Source organism: Bos javanicus, chromosome 5 (assembly GCF_032452875.1).
Source record: "Bos javanicus breed banteng chromosome 5, ARS-OSU_banteng_1.0, whole genome shotgun sequence".
Classification (NCBI taxonomy): Eukaryota; Metazoa; Chordata; class Mammalia; order Artiodactyla; family Bovidae; genus Bos; species Bos javanicus.
The window spans coordinates 34,798,802-34,819,137 of record NC_083872.1 but is presented as its reverse complement, the minus strand read 5'-3'; the positions used below and the strand labels follow the sequence as shown (position 1 = coordinate 34,819,137).

General features: G+C 36.4%; 1 protein-coding gene, 1 long non-coding RNA gene and 1 other non-coding gene across 3 annotated transcripts in view; 1 reads left to right on the top strand and 2 right to left on the bottom strand.

The window, feature by feature from the left end:
- Positions 1–20,336, top strand: part of ARID2 (AT-rich interaction domain 2) — a 208,213-nt gene that overhangs the window by 167,855 nt on the left and 20,022 nt on the right. Inside the window, exons 17-18 of the mRNA XM_061416372.1 lie at positions 18,758–18,896; positions 18,989–19,074. Of these exons, the coding sequence (XP_061272356.1) occupies positions 18,758–18,896; positions 18,989–19,074 (225 nt within the window). The remainder of the gene's footprint in view (positions 1–18,757; positions 18,897–18,988; positions 19,075–20,336) is intronic.
- LOC133247497 (uncharacterized) overlaps positions 1–20,336 on the bottom strand; it is a 43,983-nt gene that overhangs the window by 21,657 nt on the left and 1,990 nt on the right. The window lies entirely within an intron of this gene.
- On the bottom strand, positions 11,643–11,714 carry TRNAC-ACA (transfer RNA cysteine (anticodon ACA)). The gene has a single exon. It is a non-coding gene; the product is annotated as a tRNA-Cys (tRNA).

Here is a 20,336-nt window from a genome sequence, read left to right as displayed (position 1 = left end):
CTCCACTGTCTTCTGTTTATTTGGAGTTTGAATTGGAATGCAAGATTCAAACATTGACTGAGGTTGAAAAGGCTGTTATGTCTTTTTTAATCTGCAGATAACCCTCCATCTCTCCATTTTTCTCCTCACAGTTTTTGTTGATAACAGCAGGTCATTTGTCCTGTAAAGCATCACAGTCTGATTTTGCTGCTATTGTGTAGCATGTTACTCTGATTTTGAATTTTCTGTATATTAGTGATTAGGTCCAGAAGTTTGATAAGAGTCCATTTTGATTTTTATGAGCAGCGTTTTAGAAATGGCGTTGTGTGCTCCATCAGGCAATAGGCACTGTCTAGTGTCTCTTTTTGTGATGTAAACAGCCATTGAAAATTACGGCCTAGATACATTATTTTATCGTTATAAAATGTAAAGTTTCCTTTTTATCAGTTGTCTGATTTCTCTGAGGAATAGTTTTTAGAGAAAAAGCCAGATTATTGAATATTTCTCTTATTTACCAATTTTCAAAATAAAGAGTTGTTTACTAACTGTACAAAGGTGACTATGAGATGAGGTGTTTTTTGTTTTTGTTTTTTAATTTTGATTTTGATTTTAATTTGGTTTTTGGTTTTTAATTTGGTTTTGGTTGTGAATGAACTTGTGAACATAAGTATATTTGAGATAACTTCAATCCATTGCAGATACTATATCCTTCTTAATGTTCAGATTGTCCCGTCTTTGGCCAGTGAAGGCCTGTTCAACCTGGATGTGATCTAATTTGTCTTTGATAACTTCCTTTCTCCCTGTTAGATGAAATGTTCTGGACTTAATTTGTGTATTTCCTGCCCTATACGGGGAATCAACTGTTTGTCCAAGGACAGTTCAGTTCAGTTCAGTCACTCAGTCTTGTCCAACTCTTTGTGACCCTATGAACCACATCACGCCAGGCCTCCCTGTCCATCACCAGCTCCTAGAGTCCACCCAAACCTATGTCCATTGAGTCGGTGATGCCATCCAACCATCTCATCCTCTGTTGTCCCCTTCTCCTCCTGCCCTCAATCTTTCCCAGAATCGGGGTCTTTTCAAATGAGTCAGCTCTTCGCATCAGGTAGCCAAAGTACTGGAGTTTCAGCTTCAACATCCGTCCTTCCAATGAACACCCAGGACTGATCTCCTTTAGGATGGACTGGTTGGATCTCCTTGCAGTCCAAGGGACTCTCAAGAGTCTTCTCCAACACCACAGTTGAAAAGCATCAATTTTTCTGCACTCAGCTTTCTTTATAGTGCAACTCTCACATCCATACATGACCACTGGAAAAACCATAGCCAGGACATCTGATGTCTTTTAATGGGAAATGATATTTAATCTGGGCTTCAGGAAGTATCCATTGCTTTTACATTGGCTCTTGTTTCTAGGACTTTTCAGTGAAGAGACTAGAAAAACCATGCTTCAGAAAAACCATGTTTCATGTTCAGAACAACCTTCTCAACTTTTAGATCGTAAATTACACATTTTGTTGTCTTCTGCACTTTAATATTTTAACTTTTTGATCCATCAGTAATTTAGTTTCTGTGTAAAGTGAAGTATGATTGTTGTTTTCCAAATGACTAATATTTGACTAGTTCATTTTTCCCTTAGGTATTTGAATGGCCACCTTTGATATGTACTTAATTTCTGTATGCTTTTTCTGTTTCTGAATTACTTGTTATCCCAATGGTCTCTGTCCTTATCATACTGTCACTTTCAATTTTGACGTTGGGTGGCAAGTTCCTCCTCCTAATTTCCCTTTTCAGTGTTTCTGATTTTTTCAAGCACTTACCTTGTATCAGGCACTGTGTTAATTTTCAAAATTAAAGTGATATATAAATCAGACTTGGTACCTACACAGATATTTATCCTGTTTTCAAATGAACTTTAGAATTTCCAGAGATTCCCCCAGGGAACCATGTTGGGATTTTTATTTTAATTGCTTTTAATGAATGGCTATTTTTGTTTGTTTTTAGGTAGTGAATATTTTTTCAGTATTGATTATTTTTTTCCTTAGAAGGAAAAAGTATCATTCCATGGTATTATAGTCTTTTTCAACCCAGTATAGGGTTGAATATTTGTTCCCATAAATTCTACAACTTTTGTAATTTTATTGCTAGTCATAGTTTTTATTTCTTGTTATTCATAAATGATCTTAACTTCCACTGTATTTTTGACTGGTGGTGGTTTTCTATATTTATGCCTTAGTTAGTCCTCTCATCCAATTGTAATATCGAGTGTTTCCAGAACAGCTATATAATCAATTCAGTTTAGTCGCTCAGTCTTGTCTGACTCTTTGCGACCCTATGAATCACCAGGCATGCCAGGCCTCCCTGTCCATCACCAACTCCCGGAGTTTACCCAAACTCAGGTCCATTGAGTCGGTGATTCCATCCAGCCATCTCATCCATTGTCTTCAGTATTCTATCATTTTGCCTTTTCATACTGTTCATGGGGTTCTCAAGGCAAGAATACTGAAGTGGTTTACCATTCCCTTCTCCCGTGGACCACATCCTGTCCGACCTCTCCAGCATAACCTGCCTGTCTTGGGTGGCCCCACATGGCATGGCTTAGTTTCATTGAGTTAGACAAGGCTGTGGTCTATGTGAGCTATATAATAGTAGTGGTAATATTTATCTTATTTCTTCAAAAAAATTCATAGACTTTTAAAATATTTTATTTTTAATTGAAGGATTGTGTTGGTCATTCAGTCGTATTTGACTCTTTGTGACCCTGTGGACTGTAGCTCACCAGGCTCCTCTGTCCATGGCATGCTCCAGGCAAGAATACTGGAGTGGGGAGCCATTCCCTTCTCCAGGGGATCTTCCAGACCCAGCGATTAAACCCAGGTCTCCCACGCTGAAGGCAGATTCTTTGCTGTCTAGCCACTGGGGAAGCCCAATTGAAGGATGATTGGTTTACAATATTGTGTTGGTTTCTGCCATACGGCAGCACAAATCAGCCATAGCTGTATATATGTCCTCTCCCTCTGGAACCTCCCTCCCACCTCCCACCCCATCCCACCCCCTAGGTTGTCACAGAGTCCCAGTTTGAGTTCCCTCAGTCATATAAGAAATTCCCACTGGCTATCTATTTTCCATATGGTATTGTGTATGTTTCCGTGCAATTCTCTCCATTCGTCCCACCCTTTCCTTCCCCCTCTCCTTGTCCATAAGTCTGTTCTTTATGTCTGCATCTTTATTACTGCCCTGAAAATAGATTTATCAATACCATCTTTCTAGATTCCATTTAAATGTGTTAATATACAATATTTGATTTTCTCTTTCTGACTAAACTTCACTCTGTATAATAGACAGGCTCTAGATTCATCCCCTTCTTAGCACTGACTCAAACATGTTCCTTTTTATGGCTGAGTAATATTCTGGTCTGTGTGTGTGTGTGTGTGTACACGTATACCACAGCTTCCATGTCCTGCTGCTAAGTCACTTCAGTTGTGTCCGACTCTGTGTGACCCCATAGACAGCAGCCCACCAGGCTCCCCTGTCCCTGGGACTCTCCAGGCAAGAACACTGGAGTGGGTTGCCATTTCCTTCTCCAATGGCATGAAAGTGAAGTCGCTCAGTTGTGTCCGACTCTTAGCGACTCCATGGGCTGCAGCCTACCAGGCTTCTTTGTCCATGTGATTTTCCAGGCAAAAGTACTAGAGTGGGGTACCATTGCCTTCTCCTTCCATGTCCTAGCTATTGTAAATAGTGCTGCAGTGAAAACTGGGGTACATGTGTCTTTTTCAGTTATAGTTTTCTCAGGGTATATGCCAAATAGTGGGATTGTTGGGTCATATCATAGTTTTATTCCTAGTTTTTTTTAAGGAATCTCCATACTGAATAGACTGTTTTTTAAAGCAGTTCTAGGTTTATAGAAATGTTGAACCTATAGTGCAAGTTTTCTCATATACTTTCTCTTCCTTGCACAGTTTCCCCTAATATTAACGTCTTGAATTAGTGTAGTATATATGTTATGATTGATGACTAGAACTAACTAAGTCCATAGTTTCCATTAAGATTCACTCTTTGTGTTATATACACTTCTCTGGATTTTGACCGTGCATATCATGGATCTACCGTTATAGTGTCATACAGAATATTATTACCACTCTGAAAATCTTCTGTTCTTCACATATTCATTTCTCCTAACTGCCTCCCTTTCTAACCCCTGCTAAAATACTGATTTTTTTTTCACTATCTCTGTATAGTTTTGCCTTTTCCAGACTGTCATGTAATTGGAATCATACAATATGCAGCCTTCTAGGATTGACTTCTTTCACTTAGCAATAAGTATTTAAGGTTCTTCCATGCCTTTTGTGGCTTGATCACTTATTTTTATTGCTGAATGATACTACATTGTATGGATGTACCAGTTTGCTTACTCATTCAACCATAGAAGGACATTTTGGTTACTTTTGGTTTTGGACAAGTATAAATAAAGCCACTATAAACATTTGTATGCAGGTTTTTGTGTGGACGTACTTTGTCAAATAATTTGGGCAAATATTTAGAATTACATTTGCTTGATTGTATGGTAATACTATGTTTAACATTGTAAGACACTATCAAACTGTTTTCCAAAGTGGCTGGGCCGTTTTGCATTCCACCAATATAATGAATGAGAGTTCTGTTGCTCCATATCCTCACCAGCATTTGATACGATCAGCTTTTTCGATTTTAGCCGTTCTATATCTCATTTTAATTTGTATTACCTTAATGACAAAAGATGTTGAGTATTTATGCTTATTTACAATTTGTATATTCTTTTTGGTGGGGTGCCTGTTTAGATTTTTAATTCATTTTTTAATTGGGCTGTTCACCAAGTTTTTAGTAATCCATTGGTATTAAACTTTGTCAGATGCTTTTTCTATATCTGTTGATATAATTACACAATTTTTCTTCCTTAGGCTTTTGGTGTGGTGGATTAGATTAATTAAATTTTGAATATTGAACCAGCCTGTCATACCTGGAATAAATAAATTTTTTTTTTCCAGCTTTCCTTAAGATACTTATTCAGGGCTTCCCTTGCGGCTCAGCTGGTAAAGAATCCACCTGCAATGCGGGAGACCTGGCTTCGATCCCTGGGTTGGGAAGTTTCCCTGGAGAAGGGAAAGGCTACCTACTCCAGTATTCTTGCCTGGAGAATTCCATGGACTATATAGTCCATGGGGTTCCAAAGAGTCGGACTTGACTTAGTGACTTTCACTCACAGTTGGCCTCAATGGCTTAGCAAAGGAGTAAAACAGGGTAGGGAGGCCACACTGACAAAGTGAATCATTCATTTCATTCATTTTTGATTAGTATATAGTTCTTTTTATACATCGCTTGCTTTGATTTGTGATTGTTTTTCACATCTGTGTTCATGAGAGATACTAGTCTGTAGTTTTTCTATCTTTGTGTGATTTTAGTACTACAATAATTCTAGCCTTAGAGAATGATTTAGGAATATTCACTCCACTTCCATTTTCTTTAGGAATCCTAGAAAATTGGTATCATTTCTACCTTAAATGTTTGGTAGAATTCACCAGTGAAAGCATCTAGGTCTAGTGCTTTTTTTTGTCTTTGGAAGGTTATTAATTCAGTTTCTTTCAGATTATCTGCTAATCCTTGTGGAGTTTTGGCAGATTATGTCTTTTTTGTTCCATTTCATCTAAGTATCAAATTTGTGGCATAAAATTATTTATAATATTCCTTTATTATGCTTTTTATCAGGGGTCCTCAACCTCAGAGCCAAAGACTGGTACTGGTCTGTGGCCTGTTAAGAACCAAGCCACACAGGCCACACAGTAGGTGGCGAGTGACAGGCCAGCACGTAAAGCTTCACGTGTTTACAGCTGCTCCCATCGCTTGCATTACTGCCTGAGTTCCACTTCCTGTTCATCGAGTTCAATAAATGTAATTTGCTTGAATAATCTCAATACCTTCCCCAGTTCGTGGAAACATTGTCTTCCACTGAACTAGTCTCTAGTGCCAAAAAGGTTGGGGACCACTGCTTTTAATACCTGTGGGCTCAGTACCTATAGCCCCGCAGCCCCCTTGTATCTGGTATTAGTAATCTGTATTTTCTTTGACTTATTTTCTTGCTTAAGCTGGCTAGAGGTTTATCTTTTTCAGCTTCTGGTTTTGTTGATTTTCTTTCTTGATTGTCTGTTTTCCTTTAATTGATTTTTACTCTGACTTTTATTCTTTTCTTTTGTTTGCTTTGAGTTTACATTGCTCTTCTTTTTCTAAGTTTCCTAAGATGGAAGTTTAGGTTATTGATTTTAGATGGTCTTTTCTAATACATACATTTAATGCTATAACTTTTCTCTGTATACTCTATTAGCTGTAGCCCACAAATTTAGATAAGTTGTATTTTCATTTTCAATTAGTTAGAATGTTTTAGAAGTTTGTTGTTTGATCTGCAGATATTTTGAGACATTTCAGCTCTCTCTTTGTTAGTGGTTTCTAGTTTAATTCCATTGAGATCTTAAAGCTTATTTTATGTTATTTGTATTATTTTAAATTTGTTAAGGTATGTTTTATATGGTCTATTTTGGTGAATGTTCCTTTAAGCATGAGAAAAATGTGTTTTCTGCTATTATTGAATGAAGTCTTATATAAATGTCAGTTAAATCCAATTGATTGATGGTGCTGTGTAGTTCAACTACATCCTTACTGATATTCTGCCTGCTCGAATTACCAGTTACAAGTAGAGGTGTGCTGAAGTCTCCAAATACAATGGTGGATTTTTCTATTTCTCCTTGCAGTTCTATCAGATTGTGCCTCATATTTTGATGCCTTGTTTTAGAATTATATACCTTAAGAATTATCTTTGTGAAGAATTGACATGTTTATCATTATGTAATAATGTCCCTCATAGTATCCTTGCTTTCAGGTCTGTTTTTATGAAATTAATGTAATTAATCCAGTTTTCTTTTGATTAGTGTTAGCATGGCACCCCACTCCAGTACTCTTGCCTGGAAAATCCCATGGACGGAGGAGCCTGGAAGGCTGCAGTCCATGGGGTCACTGAGGGTTGAACATGACTGAGCGACTTCACTTTCACTTTTCACTTTCATGTACTGGAGAAGGAAATGGCAACCCACTCCAGTGTTCTTGCCTGGAGAATCCCAGGGACGGGGAGCCTGGTGGGCTGCCGTCTATTGGGTCGCACAGAGTCGGACATGACTGAAGTGACTTAGCAGCAGCATGGTATATATTTCTCCTTTGCTCTACTTTTAGTCTGTGCCTTTTCATTTAACCACACATTGTTTTATATTTACTTTGCCAGTCTTTGTCTCTTAATTAGTATATTTAGACCAGTCATATTTAAAATGATTATTGATACAATTGTATTAATGTCTATCATATTTGTAAATGTTTTCTGTTTATTCCACTGTTTGTGTTTCTTTTGTCCATGTTATTCCTCTCTTTTCTTTTAATTGAGTACTTTATATGGTTCCATTTTCTTCTCTCTCTTAGTATAATTGCTTCTTTGAAAATTTTTTATGGTTTTCCTAGAGTTTGAAATATATATTTATAGGTATTCTAAGTGTACTTTCAAACAATATATGGCTTCCTGGATATTTTAGGTACCTTGTACCAGAGTATTCGTCTTTCCTAGTGTCCCTTATGCCATTGTTGTCCTTGATTTTACTTATCCAGAAGTTATAATTGCCAAATACATTGTTGCTTTATCAATATTTTGAACAATCATTAGTCTGTTAGATCAGTCGATAGAAATACGAAATATTTTATCTCCGTTTGTTCCTTCTCTAACACCCTTCCTTTCTTTATATAGATCTTAGTTATTTTTACCTCTACCACTTTCTCTGTCTCTAAAGAACTTCTTTTAACATTTCTTGTAGTCAGATGTACTGTGCAAACGCACTCAGTTTTTGTTTATCCAAGAAAGTCTTTATTTCTCCTTCACTTTGCAAAGACAATTTTGTGTACACAAAATTCTAGGTTGATGAATCTTTTTCTTTCAACATTTTATAGAAATTTTTCACGCTACTCTTTTTCCTTGCATAGTTTCTCAAGAAGCATCCAGGATAATCTTATCCTTGTTCTCTTAGTAAGGATTTTTTCTCTCTGGCTTCTTTCAAGATTTTTTTGTCCTTGGATTTTAGCAGTTTGAATAAGATATGCTTCAGTGTAGTTTTTTTTTTACATTTAGCCTATCTGATGTTCTGTGAGTTTCCTAGATCTGTGGTTTGATGTGTTGTTAATTTTAGAAAATTCTCAGCCGTTCTTACTTCAAGTATTTCTTGTTTTTTCTCTCTTTCCTCTCCTTCTGCTATTCCCAATATACGTATGTTATACCTTTTGTAATTGTCTCACAGTTCTTGGACATTCTCTTTCTGTTTTTTTCAATTCTTCTTTTCTCTTTCTTCTTCAGTTTGGGACATTTCTGTTGACATATGTTCAAGCTCATCAATTCTTTGGCCATGTCTAGTCTACTGATGATTTTCATCAAAGGCATCCTTTGTTTCAGTTGTTTTTTTTTTTTTATTTTATTTCTAGCATTTCCTTTTGATTCTTAATATCTCCATTTCTCTGCTTACATTACTCATCTCTTCTTACGTGGTACACCTTTTTTGATTAGCATCTTAACCTATTAATCATAATCATTTAAAATTCCCAGGGTGATAATTCTGGGAATTATCTCTGCCATGCCAATTAATCTCTGCCATGCCTGAGTCTGGTTCTGATGCTTCTATTATATTTTCAGTCTGTAGTTTAATTTTGCTTTAACACATAGCATGTCTTTTTGTTGAATGTTGGATGTGCATCACTTAATAGGAACTGAGATAAATAGACTTTCGGTGTGAGTTTTGTGTTTGTTTAGCAAGGAGTTATGCTTTGTTAATGTTTGCTGTTGTGTTTGGGTTTCCTTAGATATTCCTTTTAAAGTAGAGTCTGTATCTGACAGCTCTCTCAGTTGTAATCCTCAGTTCTGTTGGAACACTGCTTATGAAGTGATAGCATACTAGGCAGGGGAAACGTTCTCATGATTAAATTTTACCTTTTTGAAAGGTGGATTTGAGTCTCTGGAGCTATGACTTTGAGAAGAGTTTCATGGCCATTGTTTTTCTCCCCTTATATGAGACAGGGAATCTGAAGGGGCTCAAATTATGTTTGCTTTTCCCCTAGGTCAGATAAGGCTCTGGTAATTTTTCTTGAGAGCAGGCCTTAATTAAGGAGAAAAGAACACCCCAGGCATATTTTAAAATGTTACTTTCTCCCTCTACCTGTTGTAAGTATTAGGGAGTTTTTCCCCAGTCTACCAGGAGAACCTGCTAGGGTTCCTAGATATAAAACTCACAAAAGTGTGGGCTTTCCCTAGAGATTGGCCCTTCAGGATTTTTTACCTTTCAGGATAGTCCATACTGGGTCTCCGTCAATTCATGGTTTCTGCTTCAGTATTCCTCTCAGTTACTGATTTAAGCAATTATTTCTGTTTCTTTATATTCAGCAGTCTACTTAGTTTTCAGGGAAACAGTTTGCCTTGTGACCTCAGTTCTCTGATGATTTTAAATGTTGTTAATTTTCATTTTGTTCCACAGTTTTTCTTGTTCTGAGGATGGGAGTGACAACTTCCAGGCTCTTTATATGTCTGAACAGAGACTAGAAGTCCTTATTCTTATCTTTATTCTTATTAATATATTGTCAGCATGATGTTAACGTCAGTTTATAATTGAAATATATAATGTATCGTTATAGTTTGTCTTTGATCTCTTGTTTGTTTTTACCTTGCTTTGTTCTTTCAAACACTGAGTACCAAAGACTACTTGAAGATGGTACCTGAAACCAAAAAGTTACATACTATGAGACCAATTTGCAAATTGTATTGAAGTCCTTTTCAGTGTTCCTTAAAATATTTGGTAAAAGAATTTCTTGGGGTCAGAAATCTAGCCTGTAGCTTATTAAATAAACTTTGTTCTTTGAGAGTGGTGTACACAATAAGGAGAATTAGGTACAAATGCTAATCTCAAACCTAGTATTCTTTCAGAATTTTCTAACATTTAAAGAAAAAAATCATAGTATAATGGATGGTGTGTATAAAAGTGTAATGCCTCAGTTTTTACCTAGTAATGAATGTGTACAAATTACCCAAGTAAACAGTCATGTGTTCTAGGATAGTAGAAAAAAATCAGATCTTTAGTGTTAGACATACCTGTTTTCAAATCCCAACTCTTGCCACATGGCTCTAGAAACTATGGCTCTAGAAAGTTACAGTAAGCTTAAAAGCTTGTTTCCTCAGCAGTATAGTGGTGATAGTTTTGCCTTCTTCAGAAGGCTGTCACAGAATTCAAGTAAGATGATGTTTGTGAATATATGAGTACATAATAAGTTCTGAACAAACAGAACTTCATATAAAAAGAGGTGCTTTATACTGTGTTCAGCTTTGTCGAGAATGGTATGAAGTAGTATACTGCCGTAACTTTCAAAGAATTCAAGTAAAAATCCAAAGATTCGGTGTATTTGCATGCTTTATTTATCTTATTGAAAATAAACAAACACACATACCATTCAGTGTTATCTCCAAGCTTCTGTTTAGTTTATTAAGCATAACATTATCGTAATGCCTAACTTGTTCAAATATGTTTCCATACTACTTTTCAACTGTGAACTATTATTTTATCCCATATTCAGATTTTACTGGAGGGTTCACATTTTAAAAGCATATTTAACCAAGATCCCTGACAATACATTTTCTGTTTTGCTATACAAAATATGTAACTGCATTACAGAACAGTAGGTTAGTAATAAGTTGGTTGTTAATAATATTCTACTATTATTAATATTTTATTTTTATTGATATTATTACTTATTAGGAGGAAAAGAAGCAGAGCCAAAGACTGTTGGTTTTGGCTGTCTTCCACTGGAACCCTCTTCCTCAGTTGAGATACTTTTGAGTATTACTCAGTACATAAATTGAGTATTACTGGGAGGTACAATCTCTTTCTCTAAAAGCCAAAAATAGACCACATACTTGCATCTTTCCTCATTTTCTTTGGCAACTAAGCCAGTCAGTCAGTTGTTTCTATCTGTGGCTTTGAATCTGGGCTGACTGGGGCAAAGAAGCTGGGAGTAGAGAATTCATGTCTGCAGCAACAGAAGCATTTAGTTCCCCACTAGTAATATTGCTTTTTACAACTAATAATACAGCTGTTTTAAAAACTGAAATGTGTTTGCAGTGTAGATTTTTTGATGTATCATTTAGTGCATTTATTAAATGCATATTTTGCTTTTAAATGAAAATTTTCCTGCAGAGTATCACATGTGTTTTAAGTCAAATTAAATTTTTTTGCAGGAAGAGGGCTATTAAGAGGGACATGGAATACGTTTTGGTCATTAAGGAAAAATAACTTGCCAAGAAATTGAGCAATTAAAAAAACTGTAAATGTGCTATTTTCAGCCCTTTTAGTTTTGTTTTAAAGACAGAGGAAATAATCTTAGCTTTATAGCTACAGATGTTTGTTTTCAAACTGTTCTTTTACATATAGTGAAAGTGAAAGTGAAGTTGCTCAGTCGTGTCCGACTCTTTGCGACCCCATGGGCTGTACCCTACCAGGTTCCTCTGTCCATGGGATTTTCCAGGCAATAGTTCTGGAGTGGATTGCCATTTCCTTCTCCAGGCGATCTTCCCAAACCAGGGATCGAACCTGGGTCTCCTGCATTGTAGACAGACACTTTACCGTCTGAGCCACCAGGGAAGACTCGTTCTTTTACATATGGTAAAAAAGTATATATTATAATATTTTAATGATTTTACCATTTACCATTCTTTTACATATGGTAAATCATTTAAATATTATAATATATACTATTAATATATAACCTCCTGCATTGATTGAAGAATTTTAAATAATGACATCTTAAAGTAATAGAAAAAGTGTACTTTATCTACTTCACTTATGTTTTCATGATGCCTAAGTGTTTGATGGTAGGAAAAATGATATTAGTAATCATACGTTCAGTTCAGTTCAGTTCAGTTGCTCAGTCATGTCTGACTCTTTGCGACTCCATGAATCACAGCACACCAGGCCTCCCTGTCCATCACCAACTCCTGGAGTTTACCCAAACTCATGTGCATCGAGTCAGTGATGCCATCCAGCCATCTCATCCTCTGCATCTCATCCTCTGTCATCCCCTTCTCCTCCTGCCCCCAGTCCCTCTCAGCATCTGGGTCTTCTCCAGTGAGTCATTTCTTCGCATGAGATGGCCAAAGTATTGGTATGCTACTGCTGCTGCTAAGTCACTTCAGTCATGTCCGACTTGTTGCAACCCCATAGACGGCAGCCCACCAGGCTCCCCGTCCCTGGGATTCTCCAGGCAAGAACACTGGAGTGTGTTGCCATTTCCTTCTCCAATGCTTAAAAGTGAAAAGTGAAAGTGAAGTCGCTCAGTCGTGTCCAACCCTCAGCAACCCCATGGACTGCAGCCTTCCAGGCTCCTCCATCCATGGGATTTTCCAGGCAAGAGTACTGGAGTGGGGTGCCATTGCCTTCTCTGAAAGTATTGGTATAGATTATACCAATAATGTCATGGTTTTTGGCTTTTAAAAGTTCTGGTAGTAAGTGTTTTAACCTCAAGTGTTTGCTTAGGGGAATTAAAATCAGAAAACTTGCACCTAGTAGCCTTATTGAATAACTTGTTCAGTTGAACCAAACAGCTTTTCACTAGGATAAAGGAAAAAAAGAATTTGGCTGAAGGGGATTTCAGTGAAAGAATAAAGGCTAATCCTGAGCTTTAGCTGTGACTATTTGAGTAATGAGCAGGAGATTAGGCATTATAAATTGTATTGATGATGTAATTGAAAATAATATATATATATATATATATATCTTTGAAAGATGGCCAGTGACTGAGAAAAAGTGTTGGATATATTTACTGTAATAAATGTACTAGGTATTAAATTTTGTATCACTTTGCCAGATACTGTAAATCTAGTTTCTATCTTTTGAGAAAGTAACAGGATCCAAAAAAAAGTGTTTCTACTGTTTTTAGTTGGAGTAGCATTTATATTGTTATGCTTTAGTATAAGATTCAGGAGAAACAGAAAGATAGAAGATGCAAAAGAAGGGATAGTTTATGAAGAAACAAAATAGAATTCAGTATGTAAGTGAAGGAGTTAACCCTGGACACAGTGGCTACTTCTGGCTAATATCCAAAGGAAGGAAAAATGATTAATGACAGAAGATGTAATATAAAGAAAAAGGAAGTTAAGGAAGCTCTAACAGAGTAACAAATTCTTTCAGTAATAGCCCGTCCCCCCACCCAGAGATGTAAAAATCACTTAGTTCAGAAATTCACACGAATACAGGTGAAGATGAGCTCTAACAAGATTGAAGTTCAGTGTTTAACAAAAGGTGAAAAGTTTGGAGCAGGCTGTGGGGAGTGGTTTTGGGTGCAGAAATTAATAAAATGAGTTGTGAGTAATAGTTGATAATAGGGACCATTAACATGGAGATAGACTAATAAACTTTACTGAACAAGGTATGACAGTGTTGAAATAGCTGGGGAAAAGATCTCAGAGTACATGATTAACAAGATGGGCAAGGTTAAAATGAAAGGTTACCGCTGCTACCACTACAACAACTACTACTAATAATAATGATTATGTTGATAATAGCTCTCATTTATTGTTGGCATACTATTTGCCAAATAATTTTACATGTATCACCATATTTAATTCCAACAGCCATCCTGAAAGCTAGAGTAACAATAAGTAAAATGAGTTTTGGAGTGAAGTTATTTGCTTAGTTCCTCTACCTGTGGTTGTTTGACCCCAAAGTGTGTGGGAGGAGGAGGGGAAGCAACCTTCACATTGTACATGCCAGAAGTTGCGTATTTATTACAGCAGTTTTTCACAGATGGTGATAAAGCATCTTAAGGAAGGACATTCTTTTTATTTGTACAAAGGCATCATATAACCATATGGCAGTGGTATATAAAATTGTATTAGTAACAGACCCAGTTACTTAGACTCACAGACATAGAAAACAAACTATGGTTATGGAAAGGGAAAGGAAGTGGGGCACGGATAAATTAGGAGTCTGGAATTAACAGATATAGCTTACTATTATATAAATTAGACAAATAGCAAGGTCTTACTATATTCAGTGAAAGTGAAAGTCACTCAGTCATGTCTGACTCTTTGCAACCCCATGGACAGGCTTCTCCATCCATGGGATTTTTGAGGCAAGAGTACCAGAGTGGGTTGCTGTTTCCTTCTCCTGGGGATCTTCTCAACCCAGGATCGAACGGGGGTCTCCCGCATTGCAGGCAGATGATTTACCCTCTGAGCCACCAGGGAAACCATTATGGAAAAGGATATGAAGAAGAATATGTATATAACCGAATCACCTATTGTATACCAGAAACTAACACAACATTGTCAATCAACTCTGCTTCAATTAAAAAAAACAAAACACCTCAGTTTTGTTTAAAAAACACAAGACAAAGTGAAGACTTATGGTGCCTCAGCAGTAAAAAACCTGCCTGCAGTTCAGGAAATGTGGACTTGATCCCTGGGTCAGGAAATCCACCAGAGAAGGAAATGACAACCCACTCCAGTATTCTTGCCTAGGAAATCCCTTGGACAGAGGAGCCTGGTGAGCTACAGGCCATGGGCTCGCAAAGAGTCGGACACAACTTAAGATTAAACAGCAACAACAACCAAAGTGTTAGCAGTTTAGGTAATTGAATCCCAGGAAATTTTTATTTTCATTTGGTTGCCTTTATGAAATTTTCTCATCTCTTTAAATGAACGTGTTGCTTGTTTCAGGGGACCAGGTAGGTTGTTGATAGAAAAGTAGAAGTAAGGGAAATTGTTTGGACACAGTGGTAGACATTAGTGACATCCCACTGCATGTCTTATTCTTCCCCATCTCAGAAAAAAATAAAGTTCCCTGAAAACTCATTGTTTTAATTTGAAATTACATTTATGCATTTTAAGTCCAAATATTCCACTTAGTGGATTTGGAAACCTTAATTTCTTTCCACCTTCATGTTATCATTGTAGCCAGCTTCATCACTGTTTTAGAACTTTACCTTGTACCATATTCAGTTAAAGTCTGGCTTGCATGACTTAAACAGTTAGATGAATAGAGAGAAAATAGAATTAGGATGAGTGGAAACACCATAGGTAAAAGGGACATAATAGACCCTGTGTTTAGCAGGTAAATTGAGCACTTAAAAATTCCTGTTGTCTTAAAACCACATGCACACAGAGTTGTGTGTGTTTAGTAGTTTAAATTGATTTAAAGAAGGACTAACTGCATTCTTTTTTCTTTTAACCAGTAGATTCATCAATTTTATGTATTGTAAATAAACTTGCTTCATTTAATGTATTACAAAATAGTTTAAAATAGATAACATTTTGACTCTGACAAGTCAGTGCATTTGGAGTTTGATTTGTGTGTTTGTCTGGTGTGTGTAAATGGTTTTACTTTTCAGTTAATAAATTAAGAGTATTTAGATAAAATCTTAAAAGTAAAATGAGACCTGTCTTCTTGTGATAGTAGTGTTCCAGTCATTATTTCATATTAATGAAATAGAATTATGAGTGAAAGTGTTAGTTGCTCGGTTGTGTCCAATTCTTTGTGACCTCATGGACTGTACCCCACCATGGAATTCTCCAGGCAAGAGTACTGGAGTGGGTAGCCATTCCCTTCTCCAGAAGATCTTCCCAACCCAGGGATCAAACCTGGATCTCCCTCATTGCAGGCAGATTCTTTATAACTATTGTTTTGTACTTTTTGACCTATTTCATATCCTGCCCCCCATCTCCTGCCTCTGACAACCACCAGTCTCTTCTCTTTACCTGTGACCTTAGTGGGAGGGTTTGGTTTTTTTTGTTATTCTTTTTTTCACCTTCCACATATTAAATGAGTTCATATGATACTTGTCTTTCTTGGTTTGACATATTTCACTTAGCATGATTCCCTTGAGGCCATCCAGATTACAGATGACAAGATTTTCTCCTTTCTTCATGGCAGTATAATATTTCTCTCATTTTCTTTCCATTCATCTGTTGATGGACCCGTTGTTCAATCACAAAGTCATGTCTGACTCTTTGCAAACCCATGGACTGCAGCACACCAGGCTTCTCTGTTACTCACTTCTCCCAGAGTTTGCTCAGATTCATGTCCATTGAGTCGATAAGGCCATCCAGCCATCTCATCCTCTGTTACCCCCTTCTCCTCCTGCCCTCAATCTTTCCCAGCATCAGGGTCTTTTCCAATGAGTCAGCTCTTCACATCAGGTGACCAAAGTATTGGAGCTTCAGTTTCACCATCAGTCCTTCCAGTGAATATTCAGGGTTGATTTCTCTTAGAATGGACTGATTTGATCTTTTTGCAGTTGAAGGGACTCTCAAGAGTCTTCTCCAGAACCACAGTTCGAAAGCATCAGTTCTTCAGTGCTCAGCCTTCTTTATGGCCCAACTCTCCCATCTCTACATGACAACTGAAAAAACCATAGCTTTGACTATACTGATCTTTGTCAGCAAAGTGATATCTATGCTTTTTAATGCACTGTTTAGGCTTGTCATGGATACTTAGGTTGTTCCTGTATCTTGGCTTTTGTAAATAATGCTACAGTGAACATGGGGGTGTACATATCTTTTCAAGTTAGTGTTTTCATTTATTTGCTAAATATCCAGAGTGGGAATTGCTGGATCATATGGTAGTTCTATTTTTAATATTTTGAGAAATCTCTATAGTTTTCACAGTAGCTACACCAGTTTACATTCTCACTAAGGGTGCACAGGGACAGGGGTTTTGTTTTTCTCCATATCCTCATCAACACTTCTTTCTTGTGTTTTTGATAGTAGTCTTCCTAACATATGTGAGGTAACATCTCATTGTGGTTTTGATATTGATTTCTTCATGTACCTGTATGTCTTCTTTGAAAAAGTGTCTAATTAGAACCTCTACCCATTTAAAAATTTTGGGATTTTTGCTGCTGAGCTGTATGCGTTCCTTATGTGCTTTGTATGTTAACCCCTTATGAGATGTATGATTTGTAAATATTTTCTCACATTCAGTACATTGTCCTTTTACTTTGTTGATTGTTTCCATTGCTTTCACAGATGCTTTTTAGTTTGATGTGGTCCCACTTATTTATTTTTGCTTATTTTTGTTTATTGTTGCTTTTGTTTTTAGTATCAGTATCAAATCTGCAGAAATCATTGCTGAAGCCTGTGTTCAGCAACTTAACACTTCTGTTTTCTTCTAGGACTTTTATGATTTCAAACCTTACATTCCAGTCTTTAATCCATTCTGAGTTAATTTTTTTTTGTATGGTATAAAAGAGTAGTTGAGTTTCTTTTTTGTTGCATGTGGCTATGCATTGTTTCCAACATTTCTTATTAAGGCATTGTTTTCTATTATATATTTTTGACTTCTTTATCATAAATTAATTGATTATATATCCATGAGTTTATTTCTGGGCTCTCTCTGTTCTATGTGTCTGTTTTTATGCAGATGCCATACTGTTTTGATTACTGTAGCTTTGTAATATAGTTTGAAATTAGGGCACATGATGCCGCCAACTTTTCATGTTTCTAAGGATTGCGTTAGCTTTTTGGGAGCTTTTGCGATTCTGTACAAATGTTAGGATTAATTGTTCTATTTCTGTCAGAAATGCCATTGGAATTTTGGTAGGGAATGCATTTACTCTGTAGATTGCTTTGGGTAGTCACTTTAAACTATATTAATTCTTTGAATCCATGATAGTTTTATAATAAAACTATCAGAAATTATTTATATAGATGAAGTATTTATATAGATGGAATGAAATATGTCAGTTACAATGGTTTTTAACATCATCTTTTATACTTCAGTATTCAGTTCTTTTGATTAAAATTTATTTTAAAATGCCTATCATTTATTTCCTGAAGGAATATTAATTTGAAATATTATATATGTGCTCCACATCAGAAATTGGCTCAAATATAGACATGTTTATCTGACATCCATAAAAAATTCAATTCTGAGAGAGTTCTGCTATAAACTTTAAAGATATTGACTATATAAATATTTGAGTTAGTAGTTAGTAATTGAAGTCTTTTAATGTAGTCTTTGCTGTCTGGATTCCAGTATTCTCTCTCATTGCCATATATTCTATTTAACAAGGCAGTAGTACAGTGTCTGATTTTCTTCAGATTTCTGTCCTTGGCCAGATATACTAAGGTATTTGTATTATTAAACCTCAAGGTCTCTAACTGAGTAAGGTATGACGTTGGAGAAACGAGAGACATGACTTCTTAAACATGGATGGACATACAAAATGTGAATTCAACTTAAGAGCCAGACTCACCAAAGTTTATAGCATTTAGATTTTTAGATTGAATATGCTGGAGTTTATTATATGTGATATGAAATCTGGTAAATGCTTGAGCAGCTTCTAAAAGTACAACAGAGTATGGTATTTGTTTATGAGATTATGTTCTGTTGTGTTTTCAAATGAAATTTTATCTACTTTCAAGAGATTCTTAACTGACTTTCGTTGAAGTTAGGGAAATGAGAGTGAAATATTAAGCTTATATCTAATTACCAGAAGTGTTCAGAACTTTTGAGTATTTGACTTTTAAGTATAAGCAGAAATTTTAAAAATATTATTTGGAATGATATTTATTTGTACTGTTTTGCTCATTATTTGTTCTGGAGCTTTTGTATTAAGAGAGCAGGTTTTCTATTTTAAAGAACATATCTAAGTGTTAGAACATTTCTACTACTTCTATTTTTTGTAGGTGGTTTCAGACCCCCTCACAGGTTTTCTACCATGCAGCAACTGAACATGGAGGAAAAGACGTATATCCAGGGCAGTGTCTTTGGGAAGGTTGTGAGCCTTTTCAACGACAGAGGTTTTCTTTCATCACTCACTTACAGGTACACTTTCTTAATACTATTTGACTTGTAGCTCATTTAGTTGCATTAGAGATCTTGATGTTTATGTTTTTTACTTCTGTTTTCTTAAAAAGGACAAGCACTGTTCAAAGGATGCTCTGCTTGCAGGATTAAAACAAGATGAACCAGGACAAGCAGGAAATCAAAAATCTTCTACCAAGTAAGGAACATGAGTTTACTTCCTGTTGTGCATTTAAATAAAAGACAAATCAGGAAACTAGGCAAAATAGCAATAAAAGGCAATTCAGCATGTCAGGAGACAGGAAACCTGGGTTGTAGTCCAGCTATGTATGTGACCCTGTTCAAAGTGCATAAGTGCCCTAGGAATCACTTTTTATATTGGCTGAACCACATGGTGTATAAGTACCTTGTAGCTCTAATATTTTGATTCCACTTTGCAGACAAGTCACTTGGTAGTAATGGCAGATGATCTATGAGAAATGCTTTGTAAATTGGAAATAAATATATGGTTCTTTGTCCTTTGGGAGAGGAGTTGAACATGTACTTGATAATGGCAGAGAGATTTATTCCTACAACTACTCCTGAGGAGAGGCTACAGTGGCATGTGATGGTCCAACGTAAAATGTATATGTCACATTTGCTGTTTGTTATTCATTTACCTTTTATTTCCATGAACAGTTATAATAACTTGTAGTCAAGTTCTGAGTTGACTGTGGATTCCTGTAAGGTCCTTATTAAATTTACATAATATCTCCTATTTTGTAGTTTCCAACTGAGGGCTTTAATTCTAAATAATACAGTCAGCCCTCCAGATCTTTAGGTTCAACACCTGAAGATTCAACCAACCAGGGATCAAAAATATTTGAAAAAATTTTTTTTCAGGAAATTCTAAAAAGCAAATTTGAATTTGCCATATACTAGCAACTATTTTGGAGAAGGCAATGGCACTACACTCCAATACTCTTGCCTGGAGAATCCCATGGGTGGAGGAGCCTGGTAGACTGCAGTCCATGGGGTCGCTAAGAGTTGGACACTACTGAGCGACTTCACTTTCACTTTTCACTTTCATGCATTGGAGAAGGAAATGGCAACCCACTCCAGTGTTCTTGCCTGGAGAATCCCAGGGATGGCAGAGCCTGGTGGGCTGCCGTCTATGGGGTCACACAGAGTCGGACACGACTGAAGTGACTTAGCAGCAGCAGCAGCAGCAGCAGCAACTATTTACATATCATTTGCATTGTACTGAGTATATAAGTAATCTGAATGATTTACAACACACAAGAGGATGTGTGTAGGTTATATGCAAATACTGCCATCGCTTGGTATCTGTCTGGGATTGGCTCTAGGATTTTGGTATCCTCAGGGGGTCCTGGAACCAGTCCCCCATGAATACCAAGGGATAGTTGTATTTTAATTATTATAATATGAAGATAAATTAATGTCAACATTTTTTGAGATATT